This window comes from Bubalus kerabau, chromosome 10 (assembly GCF_029407905.1).
Source record: "Bubalus kerabau isolate K-KA32 ecotype Philippines breed swamp buffalo chromosome 10, PCC_UOA_SB_1v2, whole genome shotgun sequence".
Taxonomy (NCBI): Eukaryota; Metazoa; Chordata; class Mammalia; order Artiodactyla; family Bovidae; genus Bubalus; species Bubalus kerabau.
In genome coordinates this window covers 72746199-72760774 of record NC_073633.1, presented here as the reverse complement: position 1 = coordinate 72760774, position 14576 = coordinate 72746199, and the positions used below count along the sequence as shown (strand labels likewise).

Below are 14576 nucleotides of genomic sequence, written 5' to 3'. Positions count from 1 at the left end.
AAGCAGTGAGAACAGAAGAATCCTTCCCCTCTGTGTTTTGTTCTGCTTTAGGAACTATGTAGTCTCTCCCAGGTGGGTAATCAGTGCCTTTCAGGTTAGATTACTGTGGAGAGGGGCCATGTGCAAGGTGGATGGGGTACCGAGAGTGATGATGGAAACAGCAAGAGCAGCTCAGACAAATGCTGAGGCACTTTTGCCGTGGGCGTCCTACTCTTTTTTACCTGCAGGAAGAGGCCAGCCAGCAGCAGCAGAACAGGCAGGGATATGGAAGGAGTCCTGAATAGGGCATGTGCTTCCATGTCAGTCCTTCCACCTCCCCAGATAACAGTTAAAAACATGCTCCCATCTAATGGGTACACACAGATTCCCAGTCCTCAGATCATGATTGATGCAGGAATTGGGTAGAAGCAGATGGAAAGAACTAAGGATAAATTTGTCCTTAGTGGTTGGGAGGTCATTTGAAAATTGCTTAACAGCATGCACTAGGGAATTTGAAACCAACTTTTGGGCAAGTTATCTGAACCCCAGCTATGAAATACTCAAGAGAAGGCCACCAGTAGCACCCCGTTCCAAGGATCTGGTGAGAAAGTACCCCAGAAGAAGGGTTCACCGTCGACTTAGTTCCAAAGATGAAGTGTTTTTGTTTTTTTAACCAAAAAGGACCAGTGGGACCATCTTTTCTAGAAGAAAAGGGATGTAAAACAGCAAAAGCTGCATCAGTGACTTTTTTATTATGTTTTTATAGGAAGGAATGAGGTAATAGTCTGGTGGGGAGAAAACCTGATGGAGAATTCAAATGGTCCCTTTAAAAGTGAGAAATAGGCAGGAGGTATCTGACAGCACCGCTGCTGCTGCTGCTAAGTCTCTTCAGTCGTGTCCAACTCTGTGCGACCCCACAGACGGCAGCCCACCAGGCTCCCCCACCCCTGGGATTCTCCAGGCAAGAACACTGGAGTGGGTCGCCATTTCCTTCTCCAATGCATGAAAGTGAAAAATGAAAGGGAAGTCGCTCAGTTGTCTCCGACTCTTTGCGACCCCATGGACTGCAGCCCACCAGGCTCCTCCGTCCATGGGGTTTTCCAGGCAAGAGCACTGGCGTGGGGTGCCATCGCCTTCTCCGATCTGACAGCAGTAGGTAAGCTGAAAAGTGGGTGGGAGTCAGTAGCGTGGAAGCCGCTCAGTCATGAGGGCACATTAATACCTCCAGGTCCATACCAGCTTGTTCACCATCTGCCCCTTGGGGCATGGCTTTTTAGCATTTCCTTTATGACTTCAGGAGACACCTAGATTTTGAGGAAGGGGCTCTCCTGCCCTTCCCAGCAACTTATTTCCCTAAATTTAAAACATTATCAGGAAGACATGTGTAGAGCATAAGCAAGTAGATGGCTCTTGATTTTAATAACAGAGGGGCAAGTGGTTTGGAAGGTAGTAGATGGGAGAGAAACATCTCCCAACCAAAGGATGATTAATAATGATAGAAATGGCGTATCTTCTGCATCGGTAATGTATTCAGTAATAGTTGCCGTCCGAGTAGGAAGGACCATGCCTAGCACCCTGGACTCGCACCCTAATGGTGCACCTATTTTCTGGCTTAGGGATACTGGTACTGGCTTACGTTGGAAGTTCTGCTGCACTGATGGCCTTGGAGAAAAAGTCTGCTGAGGCCTGGAAAGCTCTTGACCAAGACCTTTAATGCCCAAAACATATGTGCATTAATCTTTTAGAAGCACTCACCTATAGCAGTGCTGTCCAGTATAATATTTATTGTAGCCCACATATGTGATTCTAAACTTTCTGGTAGTCTCATTAAAAAGGTAAGAAGAAATAGGTAAAATGTATAATATAGTTTAATTCAGGATACCCCCAAAAACTATTTCATCTAATTAGCATGAAAAATATTAAACAGCGGTGGGTGGGAGGCTGTAGGAGGGTTCATTTATATTCTTGCCCTGGGCCACGAAAACTGGGGAGGGCTTACCCCTTTATTTACACTTAAACCCTCCTTGAATTCACTCTTTTCTGGGGTGTGTCCACAGTCCTGTTGAGAAGGTATGCAATAAAGAGTCTCAGCAGAGCACACATTGGAAGCCTGAAGAGAGACTACTGACCTGGGAAAAGATGGTGTGAGAGGTCCCAGCTTAGATGCCAGGGCAGCCAGAGCACTGTCTCTGCTTAGAAGAATCAGTCCAGGCTGGGGTGGAAGAATTGTTTGTGGCAGGCCACACACCCTGCAGCAGAACCGTGCCTGGCTACTCATACAGGAGGCTTGGTGAGGAAGAGCAGAGGTCGTCAGTGGCTCTGTCCCAGAAGAGGCCTGTCCATCCCTGCCTTCCCACTGGGCTGCAAACATGCAGTTACAGACGCGCCGTTTCCCCTCCTAATGGATAGGGCACTAACAGATACAGCTTTGCTCTGCATTTTACTGATTGGCAAATAATCGATTTTGAATCTGGTTTTGAATCTTCTATCAACCTCTTCATACTACTTAACAGACATCTAAAAATACCAGTTAGTACAGTAGTTTTATTCTCTGATGGGGGTGGTAGGGAAGTTGGATGTAAAGGAGGGAAGTAATTAAAATAGCACAAGTGATTCTGCCTAAGTTAATTAGGAGACGTGATCTGCTCATCACTCAGCAAGCACAAGCCCTCTTAAAGGACTTGCACATTTCCCACCACTGTGCCTGGTATGTATCCTCTACTGGTGGGAGATGGATGTGCAGGACTTCATTTCAGCTGTATGCCATTTTCTCCGTAAATGCTGACTTCTGAACCTAATTCCTACTGGGTTTTGTCATTCCAAAGAGAAAAGTAAAACATTTATGTAGAGGTTTCTAATTTTAAACTTTTATAGCCTCCAAAGAATCTTAATCCAAAAAGAATTTGAGACAACGGGTCCCAAAACTAGTTTGTTCTGAGGTCTGTTCTCTACTAAGTGAAGAGATGAGGGGCCTTTGAGAGGGGAAGGTTTCACTTTGCACTTCAGTCAGAGGAGCGCCATGTCTCAACCAGGGTGGTTGTAGCAGAGAAGATGGCATCTCTCTGCTCCCACTCCCTTCCCAACTGCCAATTTTAGTGGCTCTGCTCCTTTAAAATTATGTATGTATGTGTCAGTCAGTCAGTCGTGTGCGACTTTTTGTGACCCCAGGGACTATAGCCTGCCGGGCTTTTCTGACCATGGAATTCTCCAGGCAAGACTGGAGTGGGTTGCCATTCCCTTCTCCAGGAGATCTTCCCATCCCAGGGATCAAACCCAGGTCTCCCACATTGCAGGCAGATTCTTTACCATCTGAGATACTGAATAATACCAGGTCAAGCAAACCACCCAGAATAGGTGTTACTGCCTAACTGGGTTTTGCTTAGACCAGTTAGAGGTATATACACCGGAAGTCCCCCAAGGGTTCATAACCACAGTGATGTTTGCTCTTCCCATGAGGTTACGCAGACACCGACTATGGCCACACACTTTGGTGCATGTCATAGAAGGGACTGCACATTTCCCGTGAAGGTCCTTTTGCCAGTCACGGAGATGGCAGCACTAGCTTGTCTGAACCCAAAGCAACACCCGGGATAGAAACTGTCAGATTCCCTGAGTGCCAGTTGCTGTACATGGCAGAGAACGCCCTTATGTAAACAGCATGGTACCTGACAGTAAGGGCTTGGTAATACCAGCTCTGGCTACTGGTGCAGTCTATGGTACAGCAAGGTTTTGGCACAGACAGGCTTTAGTCATTTTGAGGTAGGCCATGGGAGGAAGGAGAGGAAGAATAGCCAGTCTGCTGAGTAAAGAAGGAATAGAGGCTATTAAAGCAGTGGGAAAAAAGAAAAATGCCCAGGAAGACCCACATAATAAAAAAACAGGCCAGTTCATAAAGGTTAGCAGGGAGGCCCTGACAAGTCCAAGTTAAAAGGGTGGTTGGACAGAGTCCAGGAAGGGAACTCCGAGATCAAGCCTAACTCGCAACTCACAGCCTTCTGCAGTCGGGAAGCCCAAAGGAACTTGCTGCCAGGGAAAACATGACAAAGCCCAGATCATGCCAAACACAGCTGACAGTCACCCAGCAAGACTGCAAGGGCTGCTACGGAAGCGACCCTCACCAAGAAAGCTCCCTGGGACCAGCTGTGGCCAGAGGAAAAGATCCTCCCAGGTCCCTTCATCCCTCTTCATGTTTCTCATACTAGGAGTTACAGTAGAGCACAGTCAGCTGGCCAGCACCCCTCACATCAACATGATGACTAAAGAGGTATAAACATTTTTATGGCATTTGCGTGTACTGGGTGTGAGGCGCCGAGGGAGGGCACCGCCAAGCTGCCCTCCACGAGCCCCAAGTGGAGTTGCGGAGCAGGGTCCAGACACACAAGAGGCAGTAGAGAGGTACTACCAGGCAAACCAGCTGGGCAGGACAGGGTAGGGGCTGCCAAGGAGATGCCCCCTGGTGCTGCACAGAGTTGTCAGTGCTAGGGCAGGGAACGTGCTCAGCTGTGAATGAGCCTTCTACGTGGCCATATTAATGCCAGAGTCACTTTGACAAGGCCTGAAAAAAATGTTTAACTTTGGCCATCTTGCCCTTTGCTTTCTGGATTTTCTCTCAAAACAGTGAAGTGAGGGGTGGGAGAGAGCTGCTAGGCAAGTATTTCAGGCCCTCTGAGCAAAAGCTGAAGGGGTAAGTTTTCTTCATTTGGGTCCCCACGGGGGCGCAGTTGGGGTGAGCCTAGGGTCCTCATGCCCACATTATTTCCTTTCTTATGAGTCTAGGATTCTGCAGTCAGGCAGGGAGCACCGCAGTGCTGCAGAAGTGAGAAGTGAACCGGTTTCCCCAGCTTGGCACTAGGGGGCTCTGAAGCACAGCATCTCTCCTAAGGGGAAAAGCTACACTTGTCCAGAAGCAAAGACCAGGGAGGAGGCGCCGTCTGACGCCACCTGCCAAAGTTCTCTTATTCACACAGACACCCCTGGGAACTGGGTCTTGCATCGGGTTCAAAAAGGGTCATCAGTGATTTCTGAGGACCCGAAGAATTGCATGCCAAGATGGGGTTGGGCCGCCTTCTTGTCTTCTGCTCTTTGTTAGTCCAGGCCCTCACACTCACAGCTTTGTGTCCCACATGAGAACCAGATCCAGGATGGCTGATCTGAAGCACCCTGGGCACATGCAGAACCAGCGCCAGTAACAGTGAAAGCTGACACACACTAGGCCCTTTCCGCACACCAAGCTCTATGAGGTCCTGCTAGAGCACATCTGCTTTACTCCTGAATCAGGAGTAAAACAAACCTATCACATCAGGAAGGTACACTGAGATGGCCGCTTCAGAGCACACCACAGGGGAGGACAAGTACTGGAACTTCAGCCCTGGGGATGGAAAGCACCCGCCCTTACGTCGGCCGGGGTGAGTCACGGGAACGACACCACCACCCTGAGGGGGAAGTCCGCCTCCATGGCCTTGTTGGTCCTGTCACAGAAGGGCTCCAGCCGAGCGTGTCGGAGGTATCACAACATGCCTGCTTGCTCAGGGTCCAGAGACACTTCCTAGTTTTAGTTTCCCCTTTTCAGGGAGGTGCAGCTACTGCCCAAGGGTAAGGGCAGAAAGAAGCCGCTCTGTGGCCACACCACCTCCACCACAGGTGAACCTGGCTTCCTCGACTCCAGCCTTGCCCCACTCTGCTTGGCAGTCCTGGCGAAAGCTTTACTCCACCTTCACATCCTTCTCCTGTGGGACCAGCGCAGTCTTCATTCATCACTGCCATCGGCCCTGCCCCCGGAATGCTCACCAGTGCTTCCTGACAGCCAGGAGCTGATGCAGCTGCAAGGCTTTGTTGGTGACTACTCAATTCAAGCCAACCTAGCTTGCGGGTCCTCCACAGAAGCTTTCTGGGGCCAGATACTTTCCAGCTCCACCAAGCATTACATGAACACAGGTCTGAATATATCCTCACTGACTTCTAAACAATTAACTCATCATGCATAGATGAGAATGCCTCATCCAGTAGGAAACAGACAGTCCTGGGCAGACGAACGCAAGCGAAGTGTTAAAGGTTTGTAAAAATGTCAGCTCATACTGTTAAGTGAAGATGGCCTCTTTCCAGTGGTAGAAGAGAATTCTCTGTCCCCCTCCCAACAACCCAATGTTTAAAAAAAAGTCTTGGGACTGAGTTTACAATATCTCTAATATTACCTCAAAAAAGAAATCTGCAAAACTCAGGTTCCACTTAAGATGCATATTTTTATTGAAGTTAAAAAAAATTTGTAACCAGACAGAAAGAATAGACAAAAATGTTATAATCTGACTATATAATATTCTCTCATTCTTGGTGAATCACTAAAATATAACAAAAGATTGTTCTCTATGCTAATTTTTAAGGTTGTCCAGTTAAACCATTATTTGGTATCCTTTCAACAGGTTAACCTCTTAACTATTTAGAGTTTCTTCTCAGAAACATTCATATATTATACAGAAAACATTCATAGTTTATTTGGGAAACATTCATATTTTATACAGGATGTACAAATTTGAGATGAGACCCCCCCCCAACCGCCCCCCCCCCCAAAAAAACCAACCCACACGATTGTAGCTGCAACACTATCCTAGCTGCATTGTGGTGATTATGTTCTGTCTGCATCCACTATTTACAACTGGATTTTAATGTTGTTATTTACAGAGGGGCCAAAAGCACTCATCTAAAGTAAAGGCGCTCGGGTTTAATGTGCACTTTCATAGCCCTAGGAAAACACAACCATTATATACACTGTAAACGCCATAGGGCATGAAATCCATCTCCAATCACAACATCAACCTCACAGATCAAGCATACAAGGTCTAAGTAAGGTGCCTGACTTCCTTTGTAAGCATACTTTTCATCCAAGAGTACTGCTATTCTTTTCATAGGACAACACTATTCACTTATTTCAAATACGGGGCCAGTGCTCGAAACATTCTCGGAACCCCTTTTCGGGGACTGCCTGCATAGTCTGTGATGAACTCTGCTGAATGTTCTTTTGATGGTGGCAAGTCTTCGTCCTCAAGGATTTGATTTGGGAAAACAGGCATAGTTATTCACAGCCAGGTGAATCAAACCGTGGGATACAACCCTGAATCAAACGTGAGGCACCACATAAAATGATGAGACCAGTTTTCTTATACGGATCATAAATTCAGAGATTTAAGATGCCTGAGCAATGGCGGTCCTGACGGAGTAGCAGAGATTCTCCAGGAGTGATGACTCTGAGAGGCAACACTCTCTGAAACGGTGTATCTAGGTGGTGTTTTGCAGTCTTTGAAATCGGTCTGCTGCCTCGCACATACATTTTAATACTCCTCTTCAGTTTCAGTCCCTTTTGCTTTCTTATGGATTGCCCGATTAAAGCTATGGCAAGCGGGGACCCAGTGATTGTCATGGAGCCCCAGCTTACAGCCAGGGAAGCCCTTCTGGGACCGGTGGCAGCACATCCAGTACCCCGGCCCGTAGGGCAGTGCCTGGCAGTAGGGCTTGGGGTGCCACCGGCACAGGGACACATCCCCTTTCACATATTTTTTCTTGCACTGCTTGCACGGATCCTCTCTGTAGCGTGGATCCCGAACCCAGCGAGAATCTGCTGGCCTGATATTGTAATATTCAATGATAAACTTGAAATAGCAGCAGGTACATTTAAGAGCCACTAAACTCTTAGTAGGAAGTAACCTGAAGATTTTCACCATGATGTGGTGGGGCAGAAAAGCCATATACTGCTGAGGCTCTAAAAGCTGTTGGATTTTAAACCTGGTCTCCAGAAAGTCATGTGACACCTGCTTCTTCCAGCTGGATGCCTCAAGCATTGGTAATGTACTTTCCACAGGAGAGGCCAGTGGGACAAATGAATCAACCGAGACGCTTTTTTCCTCAGATGCATTGTCACCTTCAGCAGCCTCTTCAAGCTGACTGGCCTCGGAAGACTCTTCTGTTGTGCTTTCATCTGACTGGGAATGGCCTGACAAGCGCTGACCAGATGGCAAAAAAAACAACATCCCTGGAAGTGGGTCTTCACAGGACTCCGAACTGGAAGGCTGGTCTTTCTCTACCTTGGACACAGTGATGCTAATGCACAAAGATTCTTTTTTGCGCTGATCAGGATTTTGGTTAGCAAGTGGCACAAGCTCTTCACTAATGCCATCAACAGCATCTGTGGGCAATTCAATGGCTTGGGGACAGGTGAGAGGAGGAAAAGGTGGCCCAACAAGTTCCTCTGTCATTTCCACATCGTGCCTGTTGCCGCTTTTCATGGCCGTCTGCTGATCTGGCTCGAACTCCGCACTGTCTGTGTGCAAACTCATGCCTGCCGGCACCGAGGGGCAGCCTCGAGGCGCGCCGTCCCAGGCCTGGTCTCCCTGAGGAGAACAACGGTCAGCTCTTAAGGGGCTGCAGCCCACAGATACAGACCCCACAGTTTTCACCTGAGTGTCAGGAACCTCCAAGGTGCCTTTGTCTGCTTTGCTTTCCTCAGCCTGGGTGCCATTCACAAGCAGCACGCGGCCCACATTGCGGCGAAAGCTGTTATTCCTCGAGAGGCTCCCGGGCTCCCGCTGGCTCTGCCGCTTCAGGCACTCGGACTCCAGCCTGGCTACCATGTCGAGGACACGGACAGGCTCGCTCTGTGTTTCACCAACCTCAGGATTTCTCCTTTCTGCAGGTTCTTCACATGGTCCTGGGGCGGACAAAGGCTCGGGGTTTGGGGGTGCACCTCTGGATTGCCCGGAAAACCGCACCACAGCAGGTGAGTTAGTGCAGGTTTTTGCACAACTGGCTAGCAGAGCGCTTGCTCTTTGCTCGAGGAAGGCAACCATCTGTATGACCGAGAGAGGCCTCCCGGCATACACGCCGTCCCCGCCGTCACTCACGTAATGCACAGAGCAATGCTCGATGCCACATGCAAAAGGCTCAGGCTGGTAGCATCTGCTGTTGACCTCCTTCATCCTTTCTAACTGTATCTTGGCTTTTTTAAGATCCCCTGATTTTTTCCTTCTTTTAGTAGCTCTCCCATCAATATCCCAGGAGCTTTTTATTTTCATAGATCCTATTCTATTACTGCACTGGTGGGCTGCAAAGAATGCTATCTTTTCCTTGGTATTTCCCGGTTTCACAACAGCCCAGATATCGAGCGGCCCTTCCCCTTCTTCACCCTGGTGGATTGTTGCAGATGGTGCATTCTTCTTGGTTTTAACATTCAAGCTGCTCTCTTCAGGACTCTTCCCACTCATACTGCACAGAACATTTGGAGAAAGGATTCCAAAAGGCTTTCGAGATGATGCTTTACCAAGAGAGGCTGAAGGAAAGACACTTGATTTCATACACCTAGCTTTGCATTCTTCATCACTGATAGCCTGTTGGTGGCTCATAGGAATTCTCAGAGTTCCCGTGCTGATTTCCAAAGGTTGCCCTTTCTTCTGGAGTTTCCAGTATGGCTTAAGGTGCATAACAGAGGTTCTATAAGAAGGAAATACACATTTGATTAACAGTCTGATTTTATTTTTAGAAAAGCTTTTTTTAAAAAAACTTATACTCACATGGTTCTAGCAAGTAAAAGAAACATTATCTTTCAGTTCACTAAATCTCTACCAATTCTCATTTCCACTAGTTTTTCATATACAAATCAAGAATAACAAAAGCAAAAACAACTACTTTCCATGGTTTACATGCTGGAAAATAAATTTCAGACTGAGTGACTAAAGGAATTTCAGACCGGCATTAATTAACATTCTATACATAAAATTAGTACTTTAAATGTAAAGAAATTTGAACTTACTAAAGACACTTAAGTATAAGACACAGTATAGAAGAAACAATAGGATAAAAGAAATCCATCCACAATCCCTGGTATATTAATGCTTTTCTAAGTCACCATAACTAGAATTTTATTGATTGCAAAACAGTCTATTAGAATTGTTATATTGCTTTCTAAGCTATTCTTACTGTTGAATATTTTAGACATCTATAACTAACTATCTGTATAAGCTCTTAACTGTCAGATTTTCTGCAGATAAAATACAAAGTCCACAATCTTCATTAATTCACTGATTCAGGAAAAAAGTTCCTGTTTCGTTCCCTGAGCAGGGGTGGAGATGCGAACCATTTTATAAATTACAAAGATAATTACATTCAGAGATACATGTTCTAGTCCTTGTCATATTACTAATTAGCTAGACAGGGTGATTTTACCTTGGGTAAGTCACTTCCTTTCCGGGTCTGAGTTGAAATGTTAACTGAGGGATTGGGATACTAGTCTAGTCAAAGCTATGATTTCTCCAGTAGTCACGTATGGATGTGAGAATTGGACTCTAAAGAAAGCTGAGTGCCGAAGAATTGATGCTTTTGAACTGTGGTGTTGGAGAAGACTCTTGAGAGTCCCTTCAACTGCAAGGAGATCCAACCACTCCATCCTAAAGGAAATCAGTCCTGAATATTCATTGGAAGGACTGATGGTGAAGCTGAAACTCCAATTCTTTGGCCACCTGATGCGAAGAACTGACTCATTTGAAAAGACCCTGATGCTGGGAAAGATCGAAGGTGGAAGGAGAAAGGGACTACAGAGGATGAGATGGTTGGATGGCATCACCAACTCAATGGACATGAGTTTGAGTAAACTCCGGGAGTTGGTGATGGACAAGGAAGCCTGGCGTGCTGCAGTCCATTGGGTTGCAAAGAGTTGGACATGACTGAGCTGAACTGGGATACTAGATTATTTAATGATTTTTGTTAGTTTGTATGTCAAGATATCCCACTGCTACACAGAACACCTTGGATTGAGAAAAACAAGTCTTGTCGGGATGCCTGGTCTCCGACAAAATAAACCTATAGCCCAAAATGAACACCCACAGTCACAGATTGGTGGGAGTGAGGCAAGGGCTTTCACAGGTCTAAGCATGCAGGCTCTCAACCCACTCTTGTTCCTCAGGATACAGTCTAAGACACACACATGGGACAGTCAGGCACATCCCTTTCTCATTCACTCTGTAACAGTTACCCAGGCATGCACTCTGGCAGCCTTCATAGTGATTGCTTTCAGATAGCAGTTTTATCCATCAAGAATCAAAGTGATTATCCAGAACAGATTTACCTTTCATTTCAAATTTAATTCCTAGAGTCCAGTCTCAGCTAAAAGAAGAAATATGGATATGAATATCTTCCAGCTAAGTAAAGAGAAACCTTACATTTAAGGCACACAAAGTAAAGATACCCCTGAAACAGCACGGCCAAGAGAAGCTGCCCCACGTCCGAGGTCAGGGGCAGTGGCCGAGAGTGCCAGGCTGAGACGGTGCAGGAACGGCCGAGAGGAGCTACCCAAGTCCAAGGTCAGGGGCGGCGGCCGGGAGGAGCTACCCCTTGTCCGAGGTCAGGGGCAACGGCCAAGAGGAGCTACCCAGGTCCGAGGTCAGGGGCGGCAGCCAGGAGGAGCTACCCCACACCCAAGGCCAGGGGCAGCGGCTGGGAGGAGCAACCCCACACCAGAGACCAAGGGCAGCTGCTGGGAGGACCAACCCCACATCCAAGGAGCCGTGGCTGCGCGGGCACAGGAGGGCCTAGAGGAGCTATCCCACGTTGAAGGTCAGGAAGGGCAGCGGTGAGGAGATACTCCTCATCCAAGGTAAGGAGCAACGGCTGTGCTTTGCTGGAACAGCCGTGAAGAGATACCCCACACCCAAGGTAAGAGAAACCCAAGTAAGATGGTAGGTGTTGCAAGAGGGCATCAAAGGGCAAACACACTGAAACCATACTCACAGAAAACTAGTCAATCTAATCACACTGGGACCACAGCCTTGTCTAACTCAATGAAATTAAGCTGTGCCCGTGGGGCAACCCAAGATGGGCAGGTCATGGTGGAGAGATCTGACAGAATGTGGTCCACTGGAGAAGGCAATGGCAAACCACTTCAGTATTCTTGCCTTGAGAACCCCATGAACAGTATGAAAAGGTAAAATGATAGGATACTGAAAGAGAAACTCCCCAGGTCAGTAGATGCCCAATATGCTACTGCAGATCAGTGGAGAAATAACTCCAGAAAGAACGAAGGGATGGAGCCAAAGCAAAACAATACCCAGCTGTGGATGTGACTGGTGATAGAAGCAAAGTCCGATGCTGTAAAGAGCAATATTGCATAGGAAATTGGAATGTCAGGTCCATGAATCAAGGCAAATTGGAAGTGGTCAAACAAGAGATGGCAAGAGTGAATGTCGACATTCTAGGAATCAGTGAACTGAAATGGACTGGAATGGGTGAATTTAACTCAGATGACCATTATATCTACTACTGCGGGCAGGAATCCCTCAGAAGAAATGGAGTAGCCATCATGGTCAACAAAAGAGTCCAAAATGCAGTACTTGGATGCAATCTCAAAAACGACAGAATGATCTTTGTTCTTTTCCAAGGCAAACCATTCAATATCACAGTAATCCAAGTCTATGCCCCAACCAGTAACGCTGAAGAAACTGAAGTTGAATGGTTCTTTGAAGACCTACAAGACCTTTTAGAACTAACACCCAAAAAAGAGTCCTTTTCATTATAGGGAACTGGAATGCAAAAGTAGGAAGTCAAGAAACACCTGGAGTAACAGGCAAATTTGGCCTTGGAATATGGAATGAAGCAGGGCAAAGACTAATAGAGTTTTGCCAAGAAAATGCACTGGTCATAACAAACACCCTCTTCCAAAAACACAAGAGAAGACTCTACACATGGACATCATCAGATGGTCAACACCAAAATCAGACTGATTATATTCTTTGCAGCCAAAGATGGAGAAGTTCTATACAGTCAACAAAAACAAGACCAGGAGCGGATTGTGGCTCAGATCATGAACTCCTTATTGCCAAATTCAGAATTAAATTGAAGAAAGTAGGGAAAACCACTAGACCATTTAGGTATGACCTAAATCAAATCCCTTATGACTATACAGTGGAAGTGAGAAATAGATTTAAGGGCCCAGATCTGATAGATAGAGTGCCTGATGAACTATGGAATGAGGTTTGTGACATTGTACAGGACACAGGGATCAAGACCATCCCCATGGAAAAGAAATGCAAAAAAGCAAAATGGCTGTCTGGGGAGGCCTTACAAATAGCTGTGAAAAGAAGAGAAGCAAAAAGCAAAGGAGAAAAGGAAAGATATAAGCATCTGAATGCAGAGTTCCAAAGAATAGCAAGAAGAGATAAGAAAGCCTTCCTCAGCGATCAATGCAAAGAAATAGAGGAAAACAACAGAATGGGAAAGACTAAAGATCTCTTCAAGAAAATCAGAGATACCAAGGGAACATTTCATGCAAAGATGGGCTCGATAAAGGACAGAAATGGTATGGACCTAACAGAAGCAGAAGATATTAAGAAGAGGTGGCAAGAATACACAGAAGAACTGTACAAAAAAGATCTTCACGACCCAGATAATCACTATGGTGTGATCACTGACCTAGAGCCAGACATCCGGGAATGTGAAGTCAAGTGGGCCTTAGGAAGCGTCACTACAAACAAAGCTAGTGGAGGTGATGGAATTCCAGTTGAGCTATTTCAAATCCTGAAAGATGATGCTCTGAAAGTGCTGCCCTCAATATGCCAGCAAATTTGGAAAACTCAGCAGTGGCCACAGGACTGGAAAAGGTCAGTTTTCATTCCAATCCCAAAGAAAGGCAATGCCAAAGAATGCTCAAACTACTGCACAATTGCACTCATCTCACACACTAGTAAAGTAATGCTCAAAATTCTCCAAGCCAGGCTTCAGCAATACATGAACCGTGAACTTTCTGATGTTCAAGCTGGTTTTAGAAAAGGTAGAGGAACCAGAGATCAAATTGCCAAAATCCACTGGATCATGGAAAAAGCAAGAGAGTTCCAGAAAAACATCTATGTCTGCTTTATTGACTATGCCAAAGCCTTTGACTGTGAGGATCACAATAAACTGGAAAATTCTGAAAGAGATGGGAATACCAGACCACCTGATCTGCCTCTTGAGAAATCTGTTTGCAGGTCAGGAAGCAACAGTTAGAACTGGACACGGAACAACATGGTTCCAAATAGGAAAAGGAGTATGTCAAGGCTGTATATTGTCACCCTGTTTATTTAACTTATATGCAGAGTACATCATGAGAAACGCTGGACTGGAAGAAACACAAGCTGGAATCAAGATTGCCGGGAGAAATATCAATAACCTCAGATATGCAGATGACACCACCCTTATGGCGGAAAGTGAAGAGGAACTCAAAAGCTTCTTGATGAAAGTGAAAGTGGAGAGTGAAAAAGTTGGCTTAAAGCTCAACGTTCAGAAAACGAAGATCATGGCATCCGGTCCCATCACTTCATGGCAAATAGATGGGAAAACAGTGGAAACAGTGTCAGACTTTTATTTTTCTGGGCTCCAAAATCACTGCAGATGGTGACTGCAGCCATGAAATTAAAAGACACTTACCCCTTGTAAGGAAAGTTATGACCAACCTAGATAGCATATTCAAAAGCAGAGACATTACTTTGCCAACAAAAGTCCGTCTAGTTAAGGCTATGGTTTTTCCTGTGGTCATGTATGGATGTGAGAGTTGGACTGTGAAGAAGGCTGAGTGCCGAAGAATTGAT

At 46.2% G+C, this 14576-nt stretch overlaps 1 protein-coding gene across 5 annotated transcripts in view; it reads right to left on the bottom strand.

Moving 5' to 3' along the window:
• Positions 1–6198: 6198 nt before the first annotated feature.
• FBXO34 (F-box protein 34) overlaps positions 6199–14576 on the bottom strand; it is an 81544-nt gene continuing 73166 nt past the window's right edge. For all 5 annotated transcript variants that reach the window (XM_055538130.1, XM_055538131.1, XM_055538134.1 and 2 more), the window contains one exon: positions 6199–9453. In XM_055538130.1, coding sequence (XP_055394105.1) covers positions 7302–9453 — 2152 coding nt within the window. In that variant the 3' untranslated portion in view covers positions 6199–7301. The remainder of the gene's footprint in view (positions 9454–14576) is intronic.